Source organism: Rana temporaria, chromosome 6 (assembly GCF_905171775.1).
Source record: "Rana temporaria chromosome 6, aRanTem1.1, whole genome shotgun sequence".
Taxonomy (NCBI): Eukaryota; Metazoa; Chordata; class Amphibia; order Anura; family Ranidae; genus Rana; species Rana temporaria.
In genome coordinates this window covers 24,861,738-24,887,595 of record NC_053494.1, presented here as the reverse complement: position 1 = coordinate 24,887,595, position 25,858 = coordinate 24,861,738, and the positions used below count along the sequence as shown (strand labels likewise).

The window sequence follows — 25,858 nt, the reverse complement described above, 5'->3', positions numbered from 1 at the left end:
CTAATTATTGCTCCCACAGTTGGTTTCTTCACACCAAGCTTACAGATTCAGTCTTCCCAGCCTGCTGCAGGTCTACAATTTTGTTTCTGGTGTCCTTCGACAGCTCTTTGGTCTTCACCATCGTGGAGTTTGGAGTGTGACTGTTTGAGGTTGTGGACAGGTGTCTTTTATACTGATAACAAGTTTAAACAGGTGCCGATAATACAGGTAATAATTGGAGGACAGAGGAGCCTCTTAGGGCCCTTTCAGACGTGCGGACTGTATGTCCGCATTTTCATCCGTTCGTTGCGGATGAAAACGGGACATACATTGGTCCCTATGTGATTGCGGGTGTCAGCGGATGACAATTCGCTGACACCCGTAATCGTCCGCCTCCGCAAAGATCCGATTTTTCGGACGGAAGAAAATCCTATTTTTCTTCCGTCTATCGGATCGGATGAACACGGACATACGGTCCGGGTTCATCCGATCCCCCATAGGGTGCGGGGACCGCCCTGTCAGCTGCCAGCTCAGCGGGGATTTTACGGAGGATCACCGCTGAGCTTTTGCGGACACATGGAGCGGATCATTACTGATCCGCCCGTGTGGGATACAGGTCTGTAGCCAGATCCGGTGAACCTGATTGGCTGAGATGCGTGTCAGTGTTACCAAGAGACGCACACCCCGTGCGTCCTCTGGTTAACTATTTGGAACCCGACTAGCTGCCGTTATTCAGATGGCCGGTGATAGCCAGGAGGCCGGCCATCTGAATAGTGGGTGGCAGCGGCAGCAGCGACAATACATAGAGCCATGCAATGCATGAATCTATGTATTGTTTTCAGTGGCAGTGCAGGAGCATGAGGGGACGGCGCTCCTGTGCCCTCTATGGACGCACTGCCACTGCACCAAACCCAACAATGCAGATGAGCTGAAGGCCGCTATTAAAGTGAATTGGTCTTCCATAACACCTCAGCAGTGCCACAGGCTGATCGCATCCATGTGACTCTGGATGTTAGAATGGCCAAGTCAAAGTCCAGACCTGAATCCAATCGAGAATCTGTGGAAAGAACTGAAAACTGCTGTTCACAAACACTCTCCATCCAACCTCACTGAGCTCGAGCTGTTTTGCAAGGAGGAATGGGCAAAAATGTCAGTCTCTCGATGTGCAAAACTGATAGAGACATACCCCAAGAGGCTTACAGCTGTAATCGCAGCAAAAGGTGGCGCTACAAAGTATTAACTTAAGGGGGCTGAATAATTTTGCGCGCCCAATTTTTCATTTTTTTATTTGTTAAAAAAGTTTGAAATATCCAATAAATTTCGTTCCACTTCATGATTGTGTCCCACTTGTTGTTGATTCTTCCAAAAAAATTACAGTTTTATATCTTTATGTTTGAAGCCTGAAATGTGGCAAAAGGTCGCAAAGTTCAAGGGGGCCGAATACTTTCGCAAGGCACTGTGTGTGTGTGTGTGTGTTTGTGTATATATATATATTATATATATATATTAGGGTTGTCCCGATACCGATACTAGTATCGGTATCGGGACCGATTCCGAGTATTTGCGGGAGTACTTGTACTCCCGCAAATACCCCCGATACCGAAATAGAATACTTCCCCCCCCGCCGCCGTTACGCCGCATCCCGCCGCCGTTACGCCGCATCACGCTGCCGTTACGCCGCATCCCGCCGCATCCCCGCTGCCGCCGACTGGGTAATACGGGCGGGGAACATTACAGCTTTCATTTGAATAGCTGTAATGATTCGCGCCGCGTATAGACACTCCCACTTGCTCGGGTGAACTGTCCAATGCCGAGCAAGGGGAAGTGTCTATGCGCAGCGCGGCGCGAATCATTACAGCTATTCAAATGAAAGCAGTGATGTTCCCCGCACGTATTAACCAGTCGGCGGCAGCGGGGATGCGGCGGGATGCAGGTAAGGGAGACATGGCTGGATATGGGGGGGAGACATGGCTGGATATGGGGGGGAGACATGGCTGCATGGGGGGGAGACATGGCTGCATGGGGGGGAGACATGGCTGCATATGGAGGACATGGCTGGATATGGGGGGGAGACATGGCTGCATATGGGGGACATGGATGGATATGGGGGGGAGACATGGCTGCATATGGGGGACATGGCTGGATATGGGGGGGGGCATGGCTGCATGGGGGGGACATGGCTGGATATGGGGGGAACATGGCTACATATGGGGGGGACATGGCTGGATATGGGGGGACATGGCTGGATATGGGGGGGACATGGCTACATATGGGGGGGACATGGCTACATATGGGGGGGACATGGCTGCATATGGGGGGGACATGGCTGCATATGGGGGGGGACATGGCTGCATATGGGGGGGACATGGCTGCATATGGGGGGGACATGGCTGCATCTGTGGGGGGACATGGCTGCATTTGTGGGGGGACATGGCTGCATTTGGGGACACATTTAAAAAAAAGTATCGGTATTCGGTATCGGCGAGTACTTGAAAAAAAGTATCGGTACTTGTACTCAGTCCTAAAAAAGTGGTATCGGGACAGCCCTATATATATATATATATATATATATTATTATATTATATAGTTTTCCCACAGTAAAAAGCTTTTAGTGATTGGAAAATTAAGTTACAGGTTCTGTCAGTCCCTCCCATGTCAATGTAGTACAAGCCTCCACTTGACTTCCTGCAGACCAAGATAAATAAAAATAAATAGATTGGGACTCTTGTAATAAACACTCATGTGCATCACTCTGCCTTGTCACCTGAGAAAACCCAACGACACTATCTGTAAGGAATGCTACCCATCTGGCTGAGTGCATTTGCACGTCAGCTGCCTATGGAACCTGAATGCGTGTGATGATGATATACAGGCAGGGCTCTGCTCTACAGGAAGACATGGAATGAAGAACAATGGGAAAACCCCAAGTTCCTGGGTGCTGACTATCCCACAGCATTGCCCTGTCCTATCAGAGGAAGCCTAAAAGCTATTGGGAGTTCCCCTTCTGAGTACCAGGTTTGTGATAGGATGAAGAATCTGATATGAGAATATAAAGAGGAGCTGCCATTGTTTTCATTCAGCAGAAAACACTGGACTAGACAGAATGCCGGAGCAGATGGGTGGAAATGGCCGTCATCCATTGGAGGCCAAGGCTGTGGGTGTTTTACAGCATGGAAAACTTAAGGTAGTTTTGGAGCTCTATTTAAAAAAAAAACTGCTACCAATACTCAGAGGCAGCCACGTGATTGGCAGATCAGCCTTTTAATTTATCAAGAGCAATTGACATATCTAAGAGGTCCAAAGCCTAAGTCATGGGTGCTCAACCTGTGGGGAACTACAAGTCCCATGAGCCATTGCAAGGCTGACAGTTAGTTACAAGCATGACTCCCAAAGGCAGAGGCATGACGGGACTTGTAGTTTTGCAACAGCTGGAGCGCCACAGGTTGAGCACCCATGGCCTAAGTCAATAGCTGTTGGTGAATTTAAAGGCTATGGCCCGGATTCAGATAGGAGTTACGACGGCGTATCTCCGGATACGCCGTCGTAACTCTGAGTGTGCGGGGTCGTAACTATGCGACTGATTCGTAGAATCAGTTATGCATAGATTTCCCTAAGATCCGACCTGGCGTAAGTCTCTTACACTGTCGTATCTTAGGCTGCATATTTACGCTGGCCTCTAGGTGGCGCTTCCGTAGATTTACGCGAGGAATATGCAAATTAGGTAGATATGCCGATTCAGAAACGTACGTCCGCCCGGTGCATTTTTTTACGTCGTTTGCGTAAGGCTTTTTCCGGCGTAAAGTTACCCCTCATAAAGCAGGGGTAAGTCATGTTAGGTATGGACGTCGGAAACACACGAACAGCGTCGTATTTTACGTCGTTTACGTAAGTCGTTCGCGAATAGGGCTGTACGTAAGTTACGTTCACGTCGAAAGCATTGAAAGTTTGTGGCGTAATTTGGAGCATGCGCATGCGCCGTTCGTAAAAAAACGTCAAATACGCGGGGTCACAATTAATTTAAATAAAACACGCCCACATCATCCACATTTGAATTAGGCGGGCTTACGCCGACACATTTACACTACGCCGCCGTAACCTAGGGCGCAAGTTCTTTATGAATACGGAACTTGCGCCCTAAGTTACGGCGGCGTAATGTATCTGAGATACGTTACGCCCGCCGATAGATACGCAATTGTATCTGAATCCGGGCCTAAATGTTTTACTATTATAACCAAATGTCCTGATGGGTGTTATTGGGTGCCATCTTCTAAGGGGAACTCAGGGTGGCTGGGTTTGGGACTATGACTTATAATCTATCACTCAACTCAATGTCAAAGGAGCCACTTTGTTGATTGGACCACTTTCTGAAAATTTGAGCCATCATAGATGCAATTTTATTGTCTTCCATGGACTAAAAATGAGAGCTGATATTTGATTGGTTCGTGGGGAGTGAACACTTGTTTCTACTCTTTATAAATAAGACCCAAAAAGGCATCCAAGGTAGACCCCATTGCAGCTCCACTACCATGCAATGCGTACTGCAACCTAAACCTGAAGGAGAATGGTAACCAATGAAGTGGAAGGATCACTAGTAACATTATTGCTTTATTTTTGACAGATTAACATTTTTTCGATCCTATGGTCTGACCACAACGATATACTGATCTATCGAAAGTATGAAGATTTCAAAAGCATGAACGTAAGTTTTTAAAGTAACCAGGCATAAATAGCTACTTTTTACAGTTTAACCACTTGACCACTAGGCACGTAAACCCCCTTAATAACCAGACCAATTTTTAGCTTTCGGTGCTCTCACAATTTGAATGACAATTACTTAGTCATACAACATTGTACCCAAATGAAATTTTTGTCCTTTTTTTCACACAAATAGAGCTTTCTTTTGGTGGTATTTAATCAATGTTGGGTTTTTTATTTTTTGCGCTATAAGAGAAAAAAAACTGAAAATTCTGTACAAAAATTAATTGTTCTTTGTTTCTGTTGTAAAATTTAGCAAATTTCGTATTTTTTCTTCATTCTTTTGCATAATGTGAAAGATGAAGTTACACAGAGTAAATAGATACCCAACATGTCACCCTTCAAAACTGCACACGCTCGTGGAATGGCGCCAAACTTTGCTACTTAAAAATCCCCATAGGGGACGTTGTAGGGTATTGTGGGGTATTGCAGAGTATTGTGGGGTATTGCAGAGTATTGTGGGGTATTGCAGAGTAATGTGGGGTATTGCAGAGTATTGTGGGGTATTGCAGAGTATTGTGGGGTATTGCAGAGTAATGTGGGGTATTGCAGAGTAATGTGGGGTATTGCAGAGTATTGTGGGGTATTGCAGAGTATTGTGGGGTATTGCAGAGTATTGTGGGGTATTGCAGAGTAATGTGGGGTATTGCAGAGTATTGTGGGGTATTGCAGAGTATTGTGGGGTATTGCAGAGTATTGTGGGGTATTGCAGAGTAATGTGGGGTATTGCAGAGTAATGTGGGGTATTGCAGAGTATTGTGGGGTATTGCAGAGTAATGTGGGGTATTGCAGAGTATTGTGGGGTATTGCAGAGTATTGCACAGTTTAGTTATGTTGCAGAGTATTGTTATGGGGCAGGGATGGCTGGGCAGGGATGGATGGCTGGATCTGTGACTGCATTTGTCACAGATCCAGCCCACAGCACCCGTGCTGCATCTGCTCCCTCACCTCTCCTCTCACACTGTACCGTTCGGTACAGAGAGGGGAGGGAGGAACCGGCGTCATCACATGACGCCGGTTTGTTTACAAGTGATCGCTCCGTCATTGGACACGATCACGTGGTAAACCGCTGCTATCAGCGGCGATTTACCGTGATCCGTGATGCGCCGGGTCCTCCAGACCCGGCGGTCACGAACATTCCCGTGTGCGCGATTCTGGGAGGACGTCCATGGACGTCCTCCCAGAGTTAAGGAACCGCCTTGTAGACGTATTTCGTCTATAGGGCGGTGATTAAGTGGTTAATATCAATGTGATCAATTTTATACCATTGAAGCCCCGTTAATTGATGGTATTGTTTGCTATTGATATGTTATTTGGGAATGTTAGTACCTTAATATTAAAATTACTACATAATCCACATATGTTTTATTTATATGGTAAGTTTGTAATGAGAAAAAGATCTATTTACCTGTTTTTGCAATAAACGGTAACCTTATTTTTTTTTGCCATCTTTGCCTATACCAGTGATGGTGAACTTTGGCACCCCTGATGTTTTGAAACTACATTTCCCATGATGCTCCAGTACACTGCAGAGTGCATGATAATTATGGGAAATGTAGTTCCAAAACATCTGGGGTGCCAAGGTTCGCCATCACTGGTCTATACCAGCCTTTCTCAGCCAGTGTGCCGCGGCACACTGGTGTGCCATCAGAGGTTCTCAGGTGTGCCGCGGGGTCAGTGGAGAGAAGGCTGTCAGATGAGCCTGCTCTCCTCCCGAACTGTGAGAAGCTTTGTCGGCTTCAATAGTGAAAGTAAAGTGCAGAGGAGTGTGCTGTGCTCTCTGCTTCCCCCTAGAGTGCAGTACCCGGCTGAATGAGGAATCTCATGTGTGTATGCGTGTGTATGCGTGTGTATGCGTGTGTATGCGTGTGTAAGCATGTGTATGTGTGTATGTTACTTTTAATTCTGACCCCCCTACCCCATCCCCCCCCATTCCTGTACCATCAGAATGGCTTTTGTAGGGCTTGTTTGATAGCAGCAAGGACTGCTGCTCCTCTGAAAAGCAATCCATGCACAGATTGATTTTCAGAGGCATTTGACAGGCGGTAAGAGGCATTATGTTGCCTCTTTACCACCTGTTTTAAGCCCGTAAATGCAGCATCACTACACCGCAACCGTTCAATGCACACAGTTGCGGGGTAGTTGCAGTGCAGCCCTATTCACCCTGGGTATACCTCCAGTTGTAGCCACAGCACATGAACACCCTCAGCTGCTGCCTCTGCAGCTAAAGGTGGAGAAGTTGGGGTTGGTAAAACAGCTCAATCATGTGGTTTTACTGCCCCTATGACATGTGAACAAGCCCTTTGTTCACATCTGTGTAGCTGCATGTAGGTACCCGTACCCACAAAATGCAGGGAAACAAGTCCCCAAACTTTTTTATTTAAATTGCACTGCAGCAAAAGCACCCCATGTTTTCCAATGTGTGGGGGTACCATTAAGAATTAATTGTACCCCTAAAGAGCAGAACATTTGTCTGTGTGTCAGGAATGAGCACGATTTTGCGCGTGTTCTGCGACACACCGTAATGTGAACCAAGCCTTGGACTGGGGTGCCTCAAGACTGAAAATACTTTTTAAGGGCGCCCCGACTGTAAAAAGGTTGAGAAACACTGGTCTATACTATGCTGCTTCTGTTTAATATCTACTCCACGGAAATATTAGTGTAAATGTCTTGCACTGATGAGCTTTAGCAAAACCTAAAGTAACGCCAATCATTAAAATCCCTTATAATCTGTAACCTGTGAATGTAATTTAGATAAAAGTAATTTCGTTATTTTTAAATCTTTATCTCTAAATAAAATGTCATTGGTAATGCTGTCATGAAGGTCCTTGATTGAGCACTGTAATGGGGTGACAACACTATGCCACTGTCTCCTGATTGCTCTTCTGCATTGTCACCCTGATGTACCTTCAGTGGATACTGTAAGTAGCTCTGTCAATGCTCATTGCATTGGCCCATTGTTGCCATCATCAGAAAATATACAGTATCCTGAGAAATTATATGCAGCTATTGTTGGTGTGCATAAGGACGGGGAGTGGCTGAAAAAAGGCTAAAGAAAATTATAAAAAAGGCTAAAAAAAAGCCCTTGGCAATTGTTTATGACTAATGCCGCGTACACACGATCGGTCAAACCGATGAGAACGGTCTGATGGACCGTTTTCATTGGACCAAACCGATCATGTGTGGGCCCCATCGGTTATTTATCCATAGGTTAAAAAAAAGCAATCTTGTTTTAAATTTAACCGATGGATACCTAACCGATAGAAAAAAAACGATCGTTTGTAGGCACGTCCATCGGTTAAAAATCCACACATGCTCAGAATCAAGTCGACGCATGCTTGGAAGCATTGAACTTCGTTTTTTTTTTCAGCACGTCGTTGTGTTTTAAGTCATCTACTTATTAAATACTCAAGGATTTTACGCTATGCGAGTTCCCTCCTCTTACTTATATATTCCATACTGGCGTACTGTTTGAGGCAACCCATCAGTGTGAGTGTCCTGCCCTGGCGATTTGATCCAAGGATACCATCAGTTCATGCTGTATTTGATCTCCTATAATTGAGGGATCAAATATTTCCGGTAAGAGGCAGTGTGTGATCGCGGTGGAGGTGTTTCTATCATCACTTTTCCCCAGGACGCTTGTGGATAATTTTTTTCACTTGGGAGATCATTGAATGTGAACACTTTTAACTTTGGACTTTTTGGTGGATTGTGGCTCATCCACAATCGTGTATTATATTCACAATTTATTTTGTTCATAGTGTCACTTTGGTTCTTCACATTATTTGCGCTGTTTTCAGTCCATCTTACTAATAGATATATTTAGCGCAACTTTTTTCTTTGTTCATCCAACATCAGTGCCTGACCTCACAAATGTGCTTCTGGAAGAATGGTCAAACATTACCATAGACACTCCTAAACCATGTGGACGGCCTTCCCAGAAGAGTTGAAGCTGTTATAGCTGCAAAGGGTGGGCAACTCAATATTGAACCCTACAGACCAAGGCCTGATTTACACCTAGCCATTTTTAGTGCTTTTTGCATTTTTCAGATTTGCACTACAGAACGTGTTCCATAGGAAACCATGTTAAATGGACTGTAGTGCGAATCTGCAAAATGCAAAAAGCACTAAAACTGCATAGGTGTGAATCCAGCATAAGACTGGGATGCCATTAAAGCTCATGTGCATGTAAAAGCAGGTGTCCCAATACTTTTGGTAATGCAGTGTGTGTATATTAATATATTATATATTATTATTGTTCCATAGGTCTGTCTGTCTGCTAATCTCACTATGTCTGCATGTGTTTCTTTTTATTCTAACAGAGAGAGCTAAAAAAGAAATTTCCTCTTGAATCTGGGCTGTTACGGAAATCAGACAATATGATCCCAAAACTAAAAGGTGAGGACGCTCCCCTTCCCAGCACACAAATCCATTGAGTCCATTCTATTTTGAGATCACATTATTTATACCTAGACACGTACACACACATGTGTTTGAGCTTTGGGGTGCACACCCTAATCCAATGGGCTGCACACACCTATGCTGAGTCACATTAAAAAGTATGCTTGTCTTTTAAAGGGTTGTAGCACTTATCCCTGCAGGGGCAGCTTATGTTATTGGGTTCCTCTATTCTGTCTCAACTCTTAAAACTACTCAGACCCCACTGACACAGCTGGTTAGAAGTAGAGGACCATCTACCCCTGGTTAACTTAAAGGGTTGTAAAGGTAATTATTTTTTCCCTAAATAGCTTCCTTTACCTTAGTGCAGTCCTCCTTCACTTACCTCATCCTTCCATTTTGCTTTTAAATGTCCTTATTTCTTCTGAGAAATCCTCACTTCCTGTTCTTCTGTCTGTAACTCCACACAGTAATGTAAGGCTTTCTCCCTGGTGTGGAGAAAGCACCTTGAGGGGGGAGAGCAGGAGTGTCAGGACACCCACTAACACACAGCTCCTCTCTCTATCTGCAAAGTAGATAGCGTCCTGACTCTCCTGCTCGCCCCCTCCCCCCTCAAGAGGCTTTCTCCACACCAGGGAGAAAGCCTTACATTACTGTGTGCAGTTTACAGACAGAAGAACAGGAAGTGAGGATTTCTCAGAAGAAATAAGGACATTTAAAAGCAAAATGGAAGGATGAGGTAAGTGAAGGAGGACTGCACTAAGGTAAAGGAAGCTATTTAGGGATTTTTTTTTACCTTTACAACCCCTTTAATTTTTAGTGATTCACGACTATGTAACAATGCACAGATAATTAGGCCCAGACTAACATATAGCAGGTTAAAGCGGGGGTTCACCCAAAAATAAATTTTTAACATTACATTCAGCCGAGTTGTCCTATTGACAATCGGCTGTTTTTTTTGTGTTTTTTTTCCCGTACAAACCGTATTTTCACCGCCGCTTCCGGGTATGTCTTCTGCGGGACTGGGCGTTCCTAATTGATTGACAGGCTTCCGACCGTCGCATACAGCGCGTCACGAGTTGCCAAAAGAAGCCGAACGTCGGTGCGACTCTATACGGCGCCTGCGCACCGACGTTCGGCTTCTTTCGACAACTCGTGACGCACAGTATGCGACGGTCGGAAGCCTGTCAATCAATTAGGAACGCCCAGTCCCGCAGAAGACATACCGGAAGCGGCGGTGAAAATACGATATGTACGGGGAAAAAAAACAGCCGATTGTCATTAGGACAACTCGGCTGAATGTAATGTTAAAAATTTATTTTTTTGGGGTGAACCTCTGCTTTAAGTAAATGTATTATATCAAAGCAGGTAAACAGTAGAAGACATGGTATCAAGCAAATAGAAAACATCAAAGTGACAGAACTGAAAATAGTGAGCACTGGCCTGCAACAGGCAAGACCAACTGAACTGCTTCAGTGTTGGACCAAGTTTTACCTGAAACATTTACTATTGAGCTAGATTAGACTCAAGTAACGCAAAGATAATGTTCTTAGATGCACTCCTGGGGTGCACACACGGGAATGTCCGTGACCGTCGGGTCCTCCGAACTCGGCGTGCCACGGATCGAGGTAAAGGACCAATGACAGTGGGAGGAGAAGTAGAATGTGTTTTGGGGTGAAGTTGCAAGTATGCATATGCTGTGTGTGAGTAATAACCTGTTAATATGACAATTTTTGTGAGAAAAAAAAAATAATCTTAATTTTGCAAAGAATTGTGGGAAAAAAATTACAACTTCAAAAAACTCTCCATGCCTCTTACTAAATACCTTGGTTTGTCTACATTCCAAAAAAGGGGTCATTTGGGGGGTATTTGTAATTTCCTGGCTTGTTAGAGTCTCAAGAAATTAGATAGGCCATCGGTACATCAGATGTGATCAACTTTCAGTGATTGGCACCATAACTTTCAGACTCTAGAACTTTCACACAGACCAAATAACATACACTGATTTTGGTTATTTTTACCGAAGATATGTAGTAGTATAAATTTTGGACAAAATGTATGAAGAAAAATTACTAATTTGCAAAATGTTTAAACGGAAACTAAGAACAATTCAAATTTTTTTTACAAAATTTTCGGTCTTTTTTTATTTATAGCACAAACAATTATAAAATCAGTGGCGATTAAATGCCACCAAAAGAAAGCTCTATTTGTGTGAAAAAAGGACAAATATTTCATATGGGTAAAGTGTTGCATGACTGAGTATTTGTCATTCAAAATGTGAGAGCACTGAAAGCTGAAAATTAGTCTGGTTAGTAAGGGGGTTTTAGTGCCCAGTGGGCAAGTGGTTAAATTTCAGAGGCAGATGATAATCAGCACAAGTGGGGGGGGAAGTGCAAACAAACTGAAAAAAAAAAACATCAATTGCAGCCACTGTGCCCATCAAACGCCACCAGTTTGCCCCCTCAAATACAGCCAGTTTGTCCCCAAATGCAGACAGTTTCCCCCCAGCCCGGCACTTACCTTCCTCGGGTCAGTGCCATCCTCCACCACGCTCCCTCCGCTCCCTCGATGTCTTCTCCCATCCTCGATGCCGCTTCAGCCAATCAGGTGACTGGTAACCAGACTCGGTGCACCTGATTGGCTGAGAGGCAGGTCAGTGTTAGGAAAGCGATGATTCCCTAAGGCCCCTTTCACATTGAGGAGTTTTTTAGGCGGTACAGCGTTAAAAATAGCGCTGCTATCCCGCCTGAAAAACTCCTTCACTGCAGACTCAATGTGAAAGCCCGAGGGCTTTCACACTGAGGCGATGCGCTGGCGGCTGTCAGCAGCATCTTTGGAGCGGTGAGAGGAGCGGCATGTATACCGCTCCTTCCCATTGAAAACAATGGGAAACTGCGGCAATAACGCCCGCAATGCGCCTCTATAGAGGCGCATTGCGGGCGGTATTAACCCTTTATCGGCCGCTAGCGGGGGTTAATACCGCACCGCTAGCGGCTGATTCCCGCGGCAATCCCGGCGGTATAGCGCGGCTATTTTTAGCGCGTTATACCGCCACCGCAGCTCCCACCCCAGTCTGAAAGGGGCCTAACACAGCATGGTTTAAACAGGGAACGCACAGCCGTGCGCCCTCTGTTTAACCATTTGGAAGCCGATTAAAGCCCACAGGCTCTGGCTCTAATCTGGCACTTCCAAAACACACCCACCGCTGTTATTCAGATGGCCGGCGCTCAACAGGGGGCCGGACATCTAAATAGTGGTCGGCAGAGGCGACAATAGCTACATTCATGCAATGCACTCATTTTAGCTGGACTGGGAGACAATTGCATAACTATGGATAGTATGCAGCTTTTGCCGGCAGTCCATGGCTAACATATATATTGGGGTAAATATCTGCCATGTTGATGAATTGCCTTTCTTGACATTACAGCACTGGTGGTGTCTGCTCTCCTGGCTGTAAAATATACAGATTATTCCTAGAAATAATTATTCTATCTGGCACACCTTGTCTTATAAGCATGTGGTGTTTGTGGAATGTGTGACAGGACATTATAATTGACTTTAGAAACCAACCCACACCGGTTCGTTTCCTTCCTCCTCACCTGTCAGACAAGTTTCTTGCCGCTCTAATTAAGTGGAGGGAAAGTCCCAGTCACTCACGTTACAAAGTCACTCACGTGTTGTCTTGTTTCCTACAGATGTCCCTATCTTTAGGATGAACCGAAATACCAGCCGCTTCATCGAAAGACTGAGACTGCTAGAAAATCATTGCCAACGGCTCCTGACAACTGATGAGAAAATCTCCCAATGTGATGTGGTGAAGAACTTCTTCACACCCAGGAGCAGTGACCTCAACCCGAATTTCCCCCAAAACAGGTGTGTTCTTCTCACTGTTTTCTAAGAACTATCATGCGAACATGGGCATTAAGGCATAACTTCAGACTTAGAAGCAGGCCACAATGAATACCGCTAACCCTCTGGCAACCCCAGGCTAATGTACATTACATTAAGCACTACAAACATTACCACAATTAGAGAACGCCAATTCCCAGGTGTGCAGCATCTAGAAAATGGTGCTGCAAAACCTGCACCAGCATCTTCCAACCTGCAATACCAGTCACCTTCCCCCAGTTTCTTTTCTCTCTCACTCTCCCCTCTCTCTCTCACTCTCCCCTCTCTCTCTCTCTCTCACTCTCCCCTCTCTCTCTCTCTCTCACTCTCCCCTCTCTCTCTCTCTCTCTCTCTCTCTCCCCTCTCTCTCACTCTCCCCCTCTCTCTCTCTCACTCTCTCTCCCCTCTCTCTCCCCCTCTCTCTCTCTCACTCTCACTCTCCCCTCTCTCTCTCTCTCACTCTCCCCTCTCTCTCTCTCTCTCTCTCCTCTCTCTCTCTCTCTCTCTTGCTCTCTCTCCCCTCTCTCCTCTCTTTCTCCCCTCTCCCCTCTCTCTCTCTCTCTCTCTCTCTCTCTCTCTCTCTCTCTCCCCTCTCTCTCCCCTCTCTCTCTCTGTCTCTCGGCTCCCAGGCTAGGTCCCTAGGTACTCTGTGCTGCAGATCTGGTCCCAAAATGTGAGGAACCAACTGCTAGTTAAGGGAACAAGCCCAACACCCCTTCACTACCTGAGTGACCGTCACCCTACGCCAGTCACCCATTCCCTGACTGGTTGGCTGGGTTAAGCTAATACATATATGGTTGTCCCTAGCAACGGCAATATAGTCTACACTAGACCGCAAACTACATGCTGGACTAAAGCAACCTCCAACCTACAGTCCCTTTGTTGGAATCCCTGTTCTTAAAGCGGATGTCCGCTAAAAAAATATTAAAAGCCAGCAGCTACAAATACTGCAGCTGCTGACTTTTAATATTAGGACACTTACCTGTCCTGGAGTCCAGCGCCGTCCGCAGCAGAGCACGAGCGATTGCTCGTCACTCTGCTGCTCCCCCCGCCATCCACGCTGAGGGAACCAGGAAGTGAAGCGCTGCGGCTTCACTGCCCGGTTCCCTACGGCGCATGCGCGAGTCGCGCCGCGCCTGCCGATTCCCGCTGTGTGCTGGGAGTCGAGTGTTCCCAGCACACAACGGGGGGGGGGGAGGTGACGTAATGCCCGCAGTCTGCCCGAGACTGTGTAGCCGGAAGTGGGTGCAAATACCTGTCTTTAGACAGGTATCTGCACCCCCCTCCCCCCTGAAAGGTGTCAAATGTGACACCGGAGGGGGGAGGGTTCCGATCAGCGGGAGTTCCACTTTAGGGTGGAGCTCCGCTTTAAAATATGCCATGCAATACACCACTTAAGTGGAGACTTCAGACCAGGCATTAAATGTTAACGTTAACTTTACTGAAGAAAGGCATCACACAGGAACAGTTCTTATCAAGCAACTTCTCACATGAATTTCTGTACAAGTTGTTTTAGTGCCCATAAGGTAACCATACCTGAATAACAGTAGATAGTCTTTAGTGTCCATTAGAGGCAGAGTTTATGATGGGAAAGTAAAAACAACAAGAGGTAGCACAGAGTCCATATTTGGCAATTATGCTTAAAAGGCTATCAGTCCATCCCTGGTAGTTAGGAGTCCTTAAGTCCTCAGTCCCTCAGGGAACCCCAACTGCCCTCCCCTGGCTGGGGGTGCAGTCCAGCAGCTTAATGGCCTACATTTTGACAGTGTTTACAGCAGCTATCACTCAGGGGGTTACTAAAGGGACCCTTTTTACGTGGATCCGTGGAAAATTGGTGAAAAATCTAGCTAATCAATCAACAAATTCACTACATATCTAAATTGCAACAGTTTCACAGGAAAGACAGCAGACTTGACCCAGATAACTGCAGAACATGAGTTAGCATTGAAAAAAAACATTACTCTTCTGTAGGCACCTGCCTACATGTGAGTTTCTGCTGTCTGTGGTGCCATTGGGGAGATTATCCCTCATATCCTATCAGCAGGAAGTGAGGGGGAAATCTACAAGGGGGTCATATAAAGCAATATTTTAGTGAAGCAGGGGAAGGAAAAACTCGGAGCTCCTTTAAATTGGTGTCTGTGTCCTCATTGGAGATGAAGATACCTCACTTTTTGTTCCAGGGAGAAAGGGTTGTCACAGGGACAGGATGTGAGAGGAAATCTCTAACATTGGAGATAATACCTCACTTTTTGTCCCAGGGACAAGGTTGTTACAAGGACAGGGTTGTGAGAGGAAATCTCTAACATTGTCCCTCAAACCAAAAAAATGCAGATGTTTTAACAGTTCCCCATTAAATCCAAAACTAAAAAAATTTTACATTTAAGTGGACTTAAATGTTAAGATTAAACTACAACCCCAATTTCAAAAAAAGTTGGGACGCTGTGTAAAATGTACTTAAAACAGAATGTAATGATTTGCAAATCTTATAAATCCATATTTTATTCACAATATAGAAAACATATAAAAAAAATGGCCTCCTGTATGATGGCCTAGGTACATGGTTGTGTCTGCTGTGGAGGAGGAATAGAATTAAAGTTGGCTGTTCCTTTGCTGCATCACGTAATCACGTGCAGATCAGATGGCGGCAATATGCAAGGCAACATCCGTTAAGGAAACTAATGGTTTTGTGCTTGCAGCTTGATGATCATGCCTTCAGAAGCAAGAGAACAACAGAGAGAGCGGCCCAATTGGCTACCTAAACCTCCAGCCACGGAGCCCATCGTGTCTCAGATGTACCTGTGTGTTGAGGACCACGAGACCAAAGACACAAAGAACCGACCCTTCAAAGTGAAACGCAATGAGCGCCTGGGTGTGCTGATCAAGGAAAACTCTGGTGAGACATTGGGCTTTCAACCCAACATTTCTCTTAAATGTTAAAGGCCACCAGTCAGGATAGAAACATGGAAACTGTACCTACAAATGTATTTTTTAAATGTGTGTGGTAAAAGTTAAATTCTAATTGGTTGTCTTTGGTAACCACTGGACATCTCCAAACCTCCAGATTTCTTATATCAGCCTGTCTAACCATAATGTGCACACAATCCAATGAGAGCACCAAACAAATGTCCAAGAGTTCAAGGTTTGTAATGATTACATTGATGCACAGTAGATAAAAACATGTTTTGAGATCTTTCATCAGGGCTACAAAACAATTACAATTACTAAGATCATAAATATAAAAGTAAAAGATCATGAATATACAGTAAAAATAATTAATATAAAAGTCAAAGGGCCAGATTCAGATAGGTAACCTATCTGATTTACGATCCGCCGCCGCAAGTTTTTGAGGCGAGTGCCTAATTCAGAAAGCACTTACCTCAAAACTTGCGGCGGCGTATCGTAAATCCCCCGGCGGAATTCAAATTCCGCGGCTAGGGGGAATGTACAAATTTTCCCAGCATGCATTGCTCCAAATGACGTCGCAAGGACGTCATTGCTTTCGTTGTGAACGTAAATTACGTCCATCCGTATTCGAGAATGACTAACGCAAACGACGTAAAAATTTCAAAACTCGGCGCGGGAACGACGGCCATACTTAACATTGGCTGCGCCTCATAGACCCAGGGGTAACTATACGCCGGAAAAAAACGAACGCAAACAACGTAAAAAAAAAGTGCCGGGCGGTCGTTCGTTTCTGAATCGGCGTAACTCCTCATTTGCATATTTGTGGTATTGAGTGATTTATGCAATAGTTACAAAGTATACATTGCTTTGATGTTCTAGGGCAGTGGTCTCCAAACTGCACCCTAGTTACCGAATGTGGCCCTTTGCTTGCTTTTATCTGGCCCTCTGGGAAATATTTTGTTCACTCACAACAATGAAGCGCACAATTTCTCCTAATGACATCAAAGATGGGGCACAATTACTACCAATGACATCAAAGATGGGGCATAGTTACTACCAATAACACCAATGATGGGGCCCAATAACACCAATGATGGGGCACAATTCCTCCCACTGACACCAATGATGGGGGATTGTTTACGAATGCCAGGACATTTTATACTCCTGGTGGCCACAGTCCAGCCTCGCCAAAGTCGGAAGAACAGTAAACTGGTCCTTTGTTTAGAAAGTTTGGAGATCCCTGTTCTAGAGTTAGACAGAACAAATCATTTATTATCAATGACAAATCTAACTTCATATAAGGTGACTGTAATAGTGTCCTGTTTTATTGATGTTGCTTATAATTCTATTTGCTTTACTGTTTGTTAATGAAATGTTGGGACCTCTGATGTCTGTGTGTTAGATATCATTATACTATGCTATTTACTGGAATCGGATATTAATGCTATGCTATTTACTGGAATCAGATATTAAGTGTAAATGGGTATATACCCTTTGGGCCATATTCTTAAACAAGTTATGCCGGTGTATCTACTGATACACGGGCGTAATTCGAAATTCCCGCCGGCGTATCATTGTTTTGTATTCACAAAACAATATACGCCGGATTTAGGCTAGGATCCGACTAGTGTAAGAAACTTACACTGTCGGATCTTAAATGTAATTCGCCGCCGGCCGCTAGGTGGCGTTTACGTTCAGCTCTCATTTGTTTATGCAAATGAGCCTGATACGCCGATTCACGAACGAAATCGCATCGTGTAACCGTCGCTTACGTCGTTTGCGTAGGCGTAAGGTTACCCCTGCTATATGAGGGGTAACCTTATGCCAGTCCCACGTAGGCCATGTTAAGTATGGCGTCGGGTACGTCGTTTTACTAAGTCGCTCTTGAATACGCACACGTCGGCATCATTGACGTTTTACGCCGAGAACTGGAGCATGCGCACTGGGCTATTTTAAGCCCGGCGCATGCGCAGTTCGTTCGAATCGGGGGCGCGCTTAATTTAAATACAAGCCGCCCCCTTGGATTTACGCGGGGATACGCCGGGCCAATTACACTACGCCGCCCCAAACTACGGAGCAAGTGTACGGCACTTGCTCCTGTAGGTTGGGGCGGCGTAGTGTAAATGGCTTACGCGCCGCCTGCCTAAAATATACGAGAATATGGCCCTTTGACTTTTATATTCCTTAATTTTTACTTGTATTTTCAGTTTTATATTTATGACCTTTACTTTTATTTTCATAGCCTTTGTACTTCTACTTCTTTGTACCCTGATGAAATAGGAGTGTGTTTTGCCCCTGAAACGTGTTGAATTTGTTTTGCTTTGAATCAGCTTTGATGCTTGGACATTTGTTTGGCTCTTTCATTGCATTGTATGTATGTGGATTCTCAGCTTTGAATTCTTGTCCTGTTCTTGAAAGTAGTCCCTGTTATTGGGTTACTACTGAACAAGATCAAAGGCGCCCAGTATCAATTTTGGAGACCCTTACGCCCCGTACACACGATCGGGACATCAGAATTTCGACGGAATTCCATCGGAGGAAACTCCGTCTGACTTTTTCCATCGGAAATTCCGATCGTGTGTACAGGGCTTTAGAAATGCTGACTCCAATGCCCTATTTATTCTTGAATTTAGATGCGTAGATCATGTGACATCTGTAGTGGATGGATGAATAGTAAATTTTCTCTGCTCTGTCTCAGGCTGGTGGCTGGTAGAAAATGAAGAGAAGAGTTTGGCTTGGTTTCCAGCTCCGTTTCTCAAAGCTCTAGAGACAGAAGATGACTTGGACTCGGGAACAGATTCCGATGATGAAGGTATGTTACCATTTGTGTGATAGATTCCCCACAGCCAGGGCTTTTTTTCTGGGGGAACTTGGGGGAACTCAGTTCCACCACCTCTGGCTCGGACCCTTTGGTGCCTGCTCACCACAATCACTTGTAAACACAGAAGTCTGGTTTCTGTGTTTACAAGTGACAGCTTTTTAACCCCCTGAACTCTGCACTCTGTATGTAATGCAATTCTGGTATTTAATGCCCCTTTAAGACCCTTCTACTGTTTGTGAAATCTGAACGGGTCGTGGTTGAGTTCCTGCACCTATTTTCTGAGAAAAAAAGCTCTGCCCACAGCAATACTCATAACACTCTCCATAAAGGGAATTTATCAGAATCAAAATATAGTATATATTGCCTTTGCTGAAGTTTTTAGCAGTGTAAGCTACAAGCCATCATTCTCATATTTTCCACAAGTCTTAGTCCAGGTCAGTAACTGACCAGATAGTTAAGCAAGGATGAGAACAATGGCCCCTGGCATGTACCTTTAAAGAGAAGTCATCATTTGTAGCTTATATATTCCTATTCCTAAAGTATTGTGAGGAAGGAAGGTATGGGAACGGAAGACAGAAAAAGGTAGGTGGGAAGGAAAAGGTAGGAAAAAAGAAGGAAATAATGAAGGAAGGTATGGGAACGGAAGACAGAAAAATGTAGGAGAAAAGGAAGGAAGGAAGGTATGGGGAACAGAAGGAAGGAAAGAAGAAGAAGGTATGGGAATGGAAGACAGAAAAAGGTAGGAGAAAATAAGAGAAGGAAGGTGGGAAGGTATGGGAACAGAAGAAAAAAAAGGTAGGATAAAAGAAGAGAAGGAGGGAAGGTATGGGAACTGAGGACAGAAAAAGGTAGGAAGGAAGGTATGGGAACTGAAGACAGAAAGGAAGAGAACTAAACAAGGAAGATATGGGGAAGGAAGAACGTATGGGAATGGAAGACAGAAAAAGGAAGGTAGGAATACATGGAAACAGAAGACAGGAAAAGGAAGGAGAAAAGAAGAGAAGGAAGGTATGGAGAAGGAAGGAATGTATGGGAATGGAAGACAGAAAAAGGAAGGTAGGAAGATATGGGAAAAGAAGACAGAAAAATAGGAGAAGAGAAGGAAAGAAGCTAAATATGGGAACAGAAAACAGAAAAAGGTAGGAGATAAGAAGAGAAGGAAAGAAGTGAGAAAGTAAGATAGAAGGGAAGGGAAGGAAAGTATGAAGAGGAAGGAAGATCAGAAGGCCAGAAATTACAATCTGATGCAGTCAGACCCTTTCACTATGTGTTTTTTATGAATGGTACAGTCTTTGGTAATGCAGCATGGTAAAAGGTCATGCTATGATGTACCATATATACTCGAGTATAAGCCAAGTTTTTCAGCACATTGGGCACCCCTTCCATAGACTCCCATGTTAAACGGTAATTTCTCTGGTGAATTTGGAGACCCGGTACCGGCTGGTTGTAGGTCCCCTGGACCCGGAACTTGGCAGACGAGTAGAACAATTTCTCCTCTACAAGTGTACAAAGTTTGTTGTCTGGGGGACCTATGGCTGGGGAGCACCGATTTTTCAAAGCCGGGCACCCCTTTCATAGACTCCCATGTTAAACAGCAGTCTAGGCATGGGCACAGTAAGGCATGGGCACAGTGAGGCATGCACATGGGCACAGTGAGGCATGGACACCCTAGGCTTACACTCGAGTCAATACGTTTTCCCATTTTTTTGTGGTAAAATTAGGTGCCTCTGCTTATACTCGAGTATAAACGGTAACTAGTTGAAAGCTGGCAAAAAATGAGCGGTTACCTGGCAGCTACATATATATGAACACAGGGCACTATTAAAAATTATACCGCTAGGGCCCAGTATGTAATATTGTGGAATCTCTCCTTATGCAGGAATACGGTACTATTCGGCAATGGCGTATGAAGCTATGAGCTGGGATGAAGTTTCTATCTCTCGAGGCGTTCTGGTAGAAGTCATGGAGAAGTCTAACAATGGATGGTGGTTGATAAGGTAACATACTTTAGAAAGCTGATACAGAACAAGGGACTATAATGTATAGTGTTTTATATGTGCTCATGTTTAAGACAAAAAACAATTATCAAAAAAAGTCTTTCCAATAAGATAAAAATGGTGTTTAAGTTTTTCATTTTTAGCAGCATTTTTCACCAAGCAGGCCTGCTGTTGTGCTTTGTATAGCCTGTTTTCTGAGCATACGTGCATTGAGAGAGATCAGTTACACACTAGACGTGTGCATTCGTTTTTGTCCGAATGCATTTTCGTCCGAATTTCGGGTATTTTCGTTATCGTTTTAACAAACGAAAAAGAAAGAGCAGAATCCGAAAGATCCAACATAAAAAAATGCTTTATTTTTGTTTTTGTTGCTACAACAGTTCGATATAGATAGGAGATTCGACATGACTCTGACAATAACAATCTGTGTCTATCGAACCTGTGGGCGAATGTGCCTAACCTTATCTCTATTAGTCCAAGATTATTCTACATAGAGAGGTAAGATTCGACATGGAGAGAAAAGATTTAACATTATAGAGACAGTGTTGGGGTAGACCATTTGAACAACAAAGATTCGACGAACTAGCGAAAAACATACAAACGTTAAATCTGTCATTGAAGGCTTATTGTGTCTGTTGAAAGTGCGAAGATTCGACAAGCAGCTAAACTGTACGACGCCGCAATCATACATTTCCAGTCAAATGCTCGGCCCATAGACTATAGAAGAATTTGAATGTTGGTTGACTAGTAATAATAATTTATAAATATATTTATAACTAGTGTCATACAACATTAGAATTCTTCTAGAGCGTGTAGGCGGAACATTCGACCGGAAATGTATGACGTATGCGTCGTCGTACAGTTTAGCTGCTCCGTCTAATCTTCTTAAAACATTCGACAGACACCATAAGCCTTCAATGACAGATTCAACCTTAAAGTGGAGGTTCACCCTATAAAAAATTTCGAACACTACATCCAGCACAGTGCTGCACATAAAATTACACTGACTTTTATTTATTTTTTGCCGTAGATATCGTTTAGCCGTGGAATTCACCGCGGCTGCTGGGTAGGGAATCCCGCGGGAGTGGGCGTTCCTATTGTCATGCCAATTGATTGACATGCTAAACGACGGCGCACACAGCGCGTCACGACTTCCCAAAGGAAGCTCGGGTCGGCTCGGCTCTTTTCGGCGCCGAATAGAGCCGAGCCAACCCAAGCTTCTTTCGGGAAGTCGTGACGCGCTGTGTGCGCCGTCGTTTAGCATGTCAATAAATTGGCATGACAATAGGAACTCCCGCGGGATTCCCTACCCGGAAGCCGCAGTGAATTCCACGGCTAAACGATATCTACGGCAAAAAAATAAATAAAGGTCAGTGTCATTTTATATGCAGCACTGTGCTGGATGTAGTGTTAGAAATGTTTTATAGGGTGAACTTCCACTTTAATTATCTCAGATTTTCGGACAAATGCATTTTTTAATGAAACAAAATAAATAAAAACGAATTTCGGGAGTAACTAAATAAATGTATTTTTCGGATGAAAACGAAATTCCGAAACAAAATATTTCAGTGTGCACATGCCTATTACACACCACTAAATGAGGCAAAGTGGGGACTTACCCCCCTTCCCTCTTTATATCAAGTTTCATTCCACCTGATAATTTTTTATTTTTATTTTTTTAATTGAAAGGTTCCAAAATACTGTAAGTAAGATATACCAAAGAACATTAACCACTTCCCGCCCAGCCTATAGCCGATTTACGTCCGGGAAGTGGTTATGAAATCCTGACAGGACGTTCCAGAACGTCCTGCAGGATTTCATGCCGCGCGCGCCCGTGGGGGCGCGCATCGCGGCGATCGGTGATGCGGGGTGTCAGTCTGACACCCTGCATCTCCGATCTCGGTAAAGAGCCTCCGGCGGAGACTCTTTACCACGTGATCAGCCGTGTCCAATGACGGCTGATCACGATGTAAACAGGAAGAGCCGTTGATGGCTCTTCCTCACTCGCGTCTGACAGACGCGAGTAGAGGAGAGCCGATCGGCGGCTCTCCTGACAGGGGGGGTTCGCGCTGATTGTTTATCAGCGCAGCCCCCCCTCGGATCGCCACACTGGACCACCAGGGATGCCCACCCTGGACCACCAGGGTGGGCAAAAAAAAAAAAAGCCTGCAAAAAAAATAAAAAATAAAAGCATTCAAAAAAAGATGCCAATCGGTGCCCACAAATGGGCACTGACTGGCAACCTGGCAAAATCAGTGCTGCCCCACAGTGTCCATCAGTGCCACCCCAGTGTCCATCAGTGCCACCCCACAGTGTCCATCAGTGCCACCCCAGAGTGCCCATCCATGCCCAGTGCCCACCTATCAGTGCCCATCTGTGCCACCCATAAGTATCCATCAGTGCCACCCATAAGTGCCGCCCATGAGTGCCCATCTGTGCCGCCTATGAGTGCCCATCAGTGCCGCCTATGTGTGCCCATCAGTGCCGCCTATGTGTGCCCATCAGTGCCGCCTATGTGTGCCCATCAGTGTCGCATACCAGCGCCGCCAATCAGTGCCACCTCATCTGTGCCCGTCAGTACTACCTCATCGATGTCCATCAGTGCCATCTCATCGGTGCCCATTAGTGCCGCCATATCAGTGCCCGTAATTGAAAGAGAAAACTTATTTACAAAAAAATTAACAGAAAAAAATAAAAACTTAATTTTTTTTCCAAATTTTCAGCCTTTTTTTAGTTGTTGCGCAAAAAAAAAACAGCAGAGGTGATCAAATACCACCAAAAGAAAGCTCTATTTGTGGGGAAAAAAGGACGCCAATTTTGTTAGGGTACAGTGTAGCATGACCGCGCAATTGCCATTCAAAGTGCGACAGTGCTGAAAGCTGAAAATTGTCTTGGGCGGGAAGCTGCGTAAGTGCCTGGTATGGAAGTGGTTAATGGCCAGATTAAATCATCTATTGTAGATTGGAGTTGCGGTCAAGGCAGTTTAAAAAATAAAAAGCTGAACATGCTTACAGGAAGGAAAGCCCACTGAGGACCTCCTATGTGCATACCCCACTGCTTTTGATTGCATTGATGGTGTCATCAAGGGCAGGGTCAAGGAACAGGAGGACCTGTCTGGATATAGTTTGCACCTCTAGTAGGGCAGCCACACAATACTGTAAGATGGATGAGGGCCATGAGGGATAAGGTTCACCTGCAGAATGCCTACTGTCAGCTTTAAGAACAGATAAATATGTGTAAAGACGCCCAATACTATAGATTCTTTTTAAATGAAAAAAGCTAAAGTTTTTCATGACCATTGGCCATAAACATCAGCATTGACTACAGTTTTCTTTTGACCCACCACAGGTATAATGGAAAAACCGGCTTCGTTCCAGCTATGTACCTAAAACCGTACCAAAACTGTCATCAGCTCCAATTCATGAAGAATCAAGGAATTTTCCCATCCACTTCAAATATGTTCAAAGCTTCCAGCCAGCTAGAGTTGAGCAGACCAACAGAGGCCTGGAGAGTGGACAAGGAACATAATAAGGCCAACACCGGAAGTCTAGAAAGGGCAAAGGCTCAGAAACTGGACAGGAAAAAATCAAAGTCCATTAGTGGCTTACCTTCAAGCCCAGCATATGGCTTTTACTCCAATTCTCCTAAATTATTGCAAAGGGATCATGTACATGAAGTATTTCAATCTTTAGAAAAAGCTAAGACACCAATGCGCAAGAGTCAAACAAGGGATGCCATACGTAGGCCTTCTGCTGGCTCTAAAATCCCACCTGAAAAACGACCCAAACCTCTTCTCCAAAGGCAGATATTATGTGACCAGCAAGATTTGCACAAGGAGAGTCTGAGCAAAACCGAGCCAAAGACTGGGCCGTCCATTTCTCAAGTTCCCCAGACACCACTCATGCCACAGAGACCCAAACCACATGAGATACTCAAAAAGTGTACCACTATGACAAAGCAAGCTTTTGAGACGAGGGAAGCCAGTGCTCTGCAGGGCTAAAGGAGAATAATTTCTACATTGTGAATCCATGGCTTTGTATTGTTGCTTTATTTATTCAATGTATTTATTATATTTTGCATTTACTATATGTAAATATACAAAATAATGTGTCCAATGGACAGCAGGTAGTCCGAAGGCATGGCCAGAGGAATTGGCCATCCACCAGACCATTTAGTCCTGGGTGTTAATAAGTTGAAAAAATCAATGGGCCAGATTCAGGTAGGGAGCGCGTAACTCTGTGCGGGCGTAGCGTATCCTATTTACGCTACGCCTCCGCAACTTTGACAGGCAAGTGCATTATTCACAAAGCACTTGCTCCGTAAGTTGCGGCGGCGTAACGTAAATTGCCCGGCGTAAGCCCGCCTAATTCAAATGTGTAAGATGTGGGCGTGTTTTATGTAAAATCATCGTGACCCCACGTAAATGACGCTTTTTACGAACGGCGCATGCGCCGCCCGTGAAAGTATCCCAGTGCGCATGCTCTAAATTAACCCGCAAAAAGCCAATGCTTTCGACGTGAACGTAAATTACACACAGCCCTATTCGCAAACGACTTATGCAAACGACGTAATCGACAGAAAATACGACGCTGGCCCGACGTCCATACTTAACATTGGCTGCGCCTCATATAGCAGGGGTAACTTTACGCTGGAAAAAGCCTTAAGTAAACGGCGTATCTGTACTGCGACGGCCGGGCGTACGTTCGTGAATAGGCGTATCTGGCTGATTTACATATTCTAGGCGTAAATCAGCGTACACGCCTCTGGCGGCCAGCGTAAATGTGCAGTTAAGATACGACGGCGTAGGAGACTTACGCCGGTCGTATCTTAGCAACATTTAAGCAAATCTCAGTTTGAGCATACGCTTAAAGTTGCGACGGCGCGGATTCAGACTTACGACGGCGTATCTACTGATACGCCTGACGTAAGTCTTTCTAAATCCGGCCCAAAGTTTTCAGACTTATATCAGGAACTCTAGATGTCTGCATCTGGCTTGCAAACTCCACCCAGCTCCTGCAGCTACATTTCAAAGAATGCATTAGGAGGCCTGAGACTCCTCTTTATGCAGGAAGGAGTCTACATGACAGTATTGCTATTGGTGAACCCAAAAAAAGAA

The 25,858-nt window shown here is 44.8% G+C and overlaps 1 protein-coding gene across 1 annotated transcript; it reads left to right on the top strand.

Annotated features, from left to right (window-relative positions):
• The first annotated feature begins 3,038 nt into the window (after positions 1-3,038).
• Positions 3,039-24,987, top strand: LOC120943267 (NADPH oxidase organizer 1-like). The gene is made up of 8 exons (XM_040356472.1): positions 3,039-3,163; positions 4,598-4,678; positions 9,057-9,132; positions 12,828-13,005; positions 15,717-15,913; positions 18,623-18,736; positions 20,625-20,742; positions 24,091-24,987. The coding sequence occupies exons 1-8, from the start codon at positions 3,083-3,085 to the stop codon at positions 24,740-24,742; spliced, it is 1,497 nt and encodes a 498-aa protein (XP_040212406.1). The 5' UTR covers positions 3,039-3,082; the 3' UTR covers positions 24,743-24,987.
• Positions 24,988-25,858: the final 871 nt, after the last annotated feature.

Excerpts from the sequence above, each read along its gene's own strand:
- LOC120943267 (XM_040356472.1), top strand. The coding sequence starts at position 3,083 with ATGCCGGAGCAGATGGGTGGAAATGGCCGTCATCCATTGGAGGCCAAG. Across the intron at positions 9,133-12,827 it reads TATGATCCCAAAACTAAAAG|ATGTCCCTATCTTTAGGATG; the intron begins GTGAGGACGCTC and ends TGTTTCCTACAG. Across the intron at positions 20,743-24,090 it reads AATGGATGGTGGTTGATAAG|GTATAATGGAAAAACCGGCT; the intron begins GTAACATACTTT and ends GACCCACCACAG.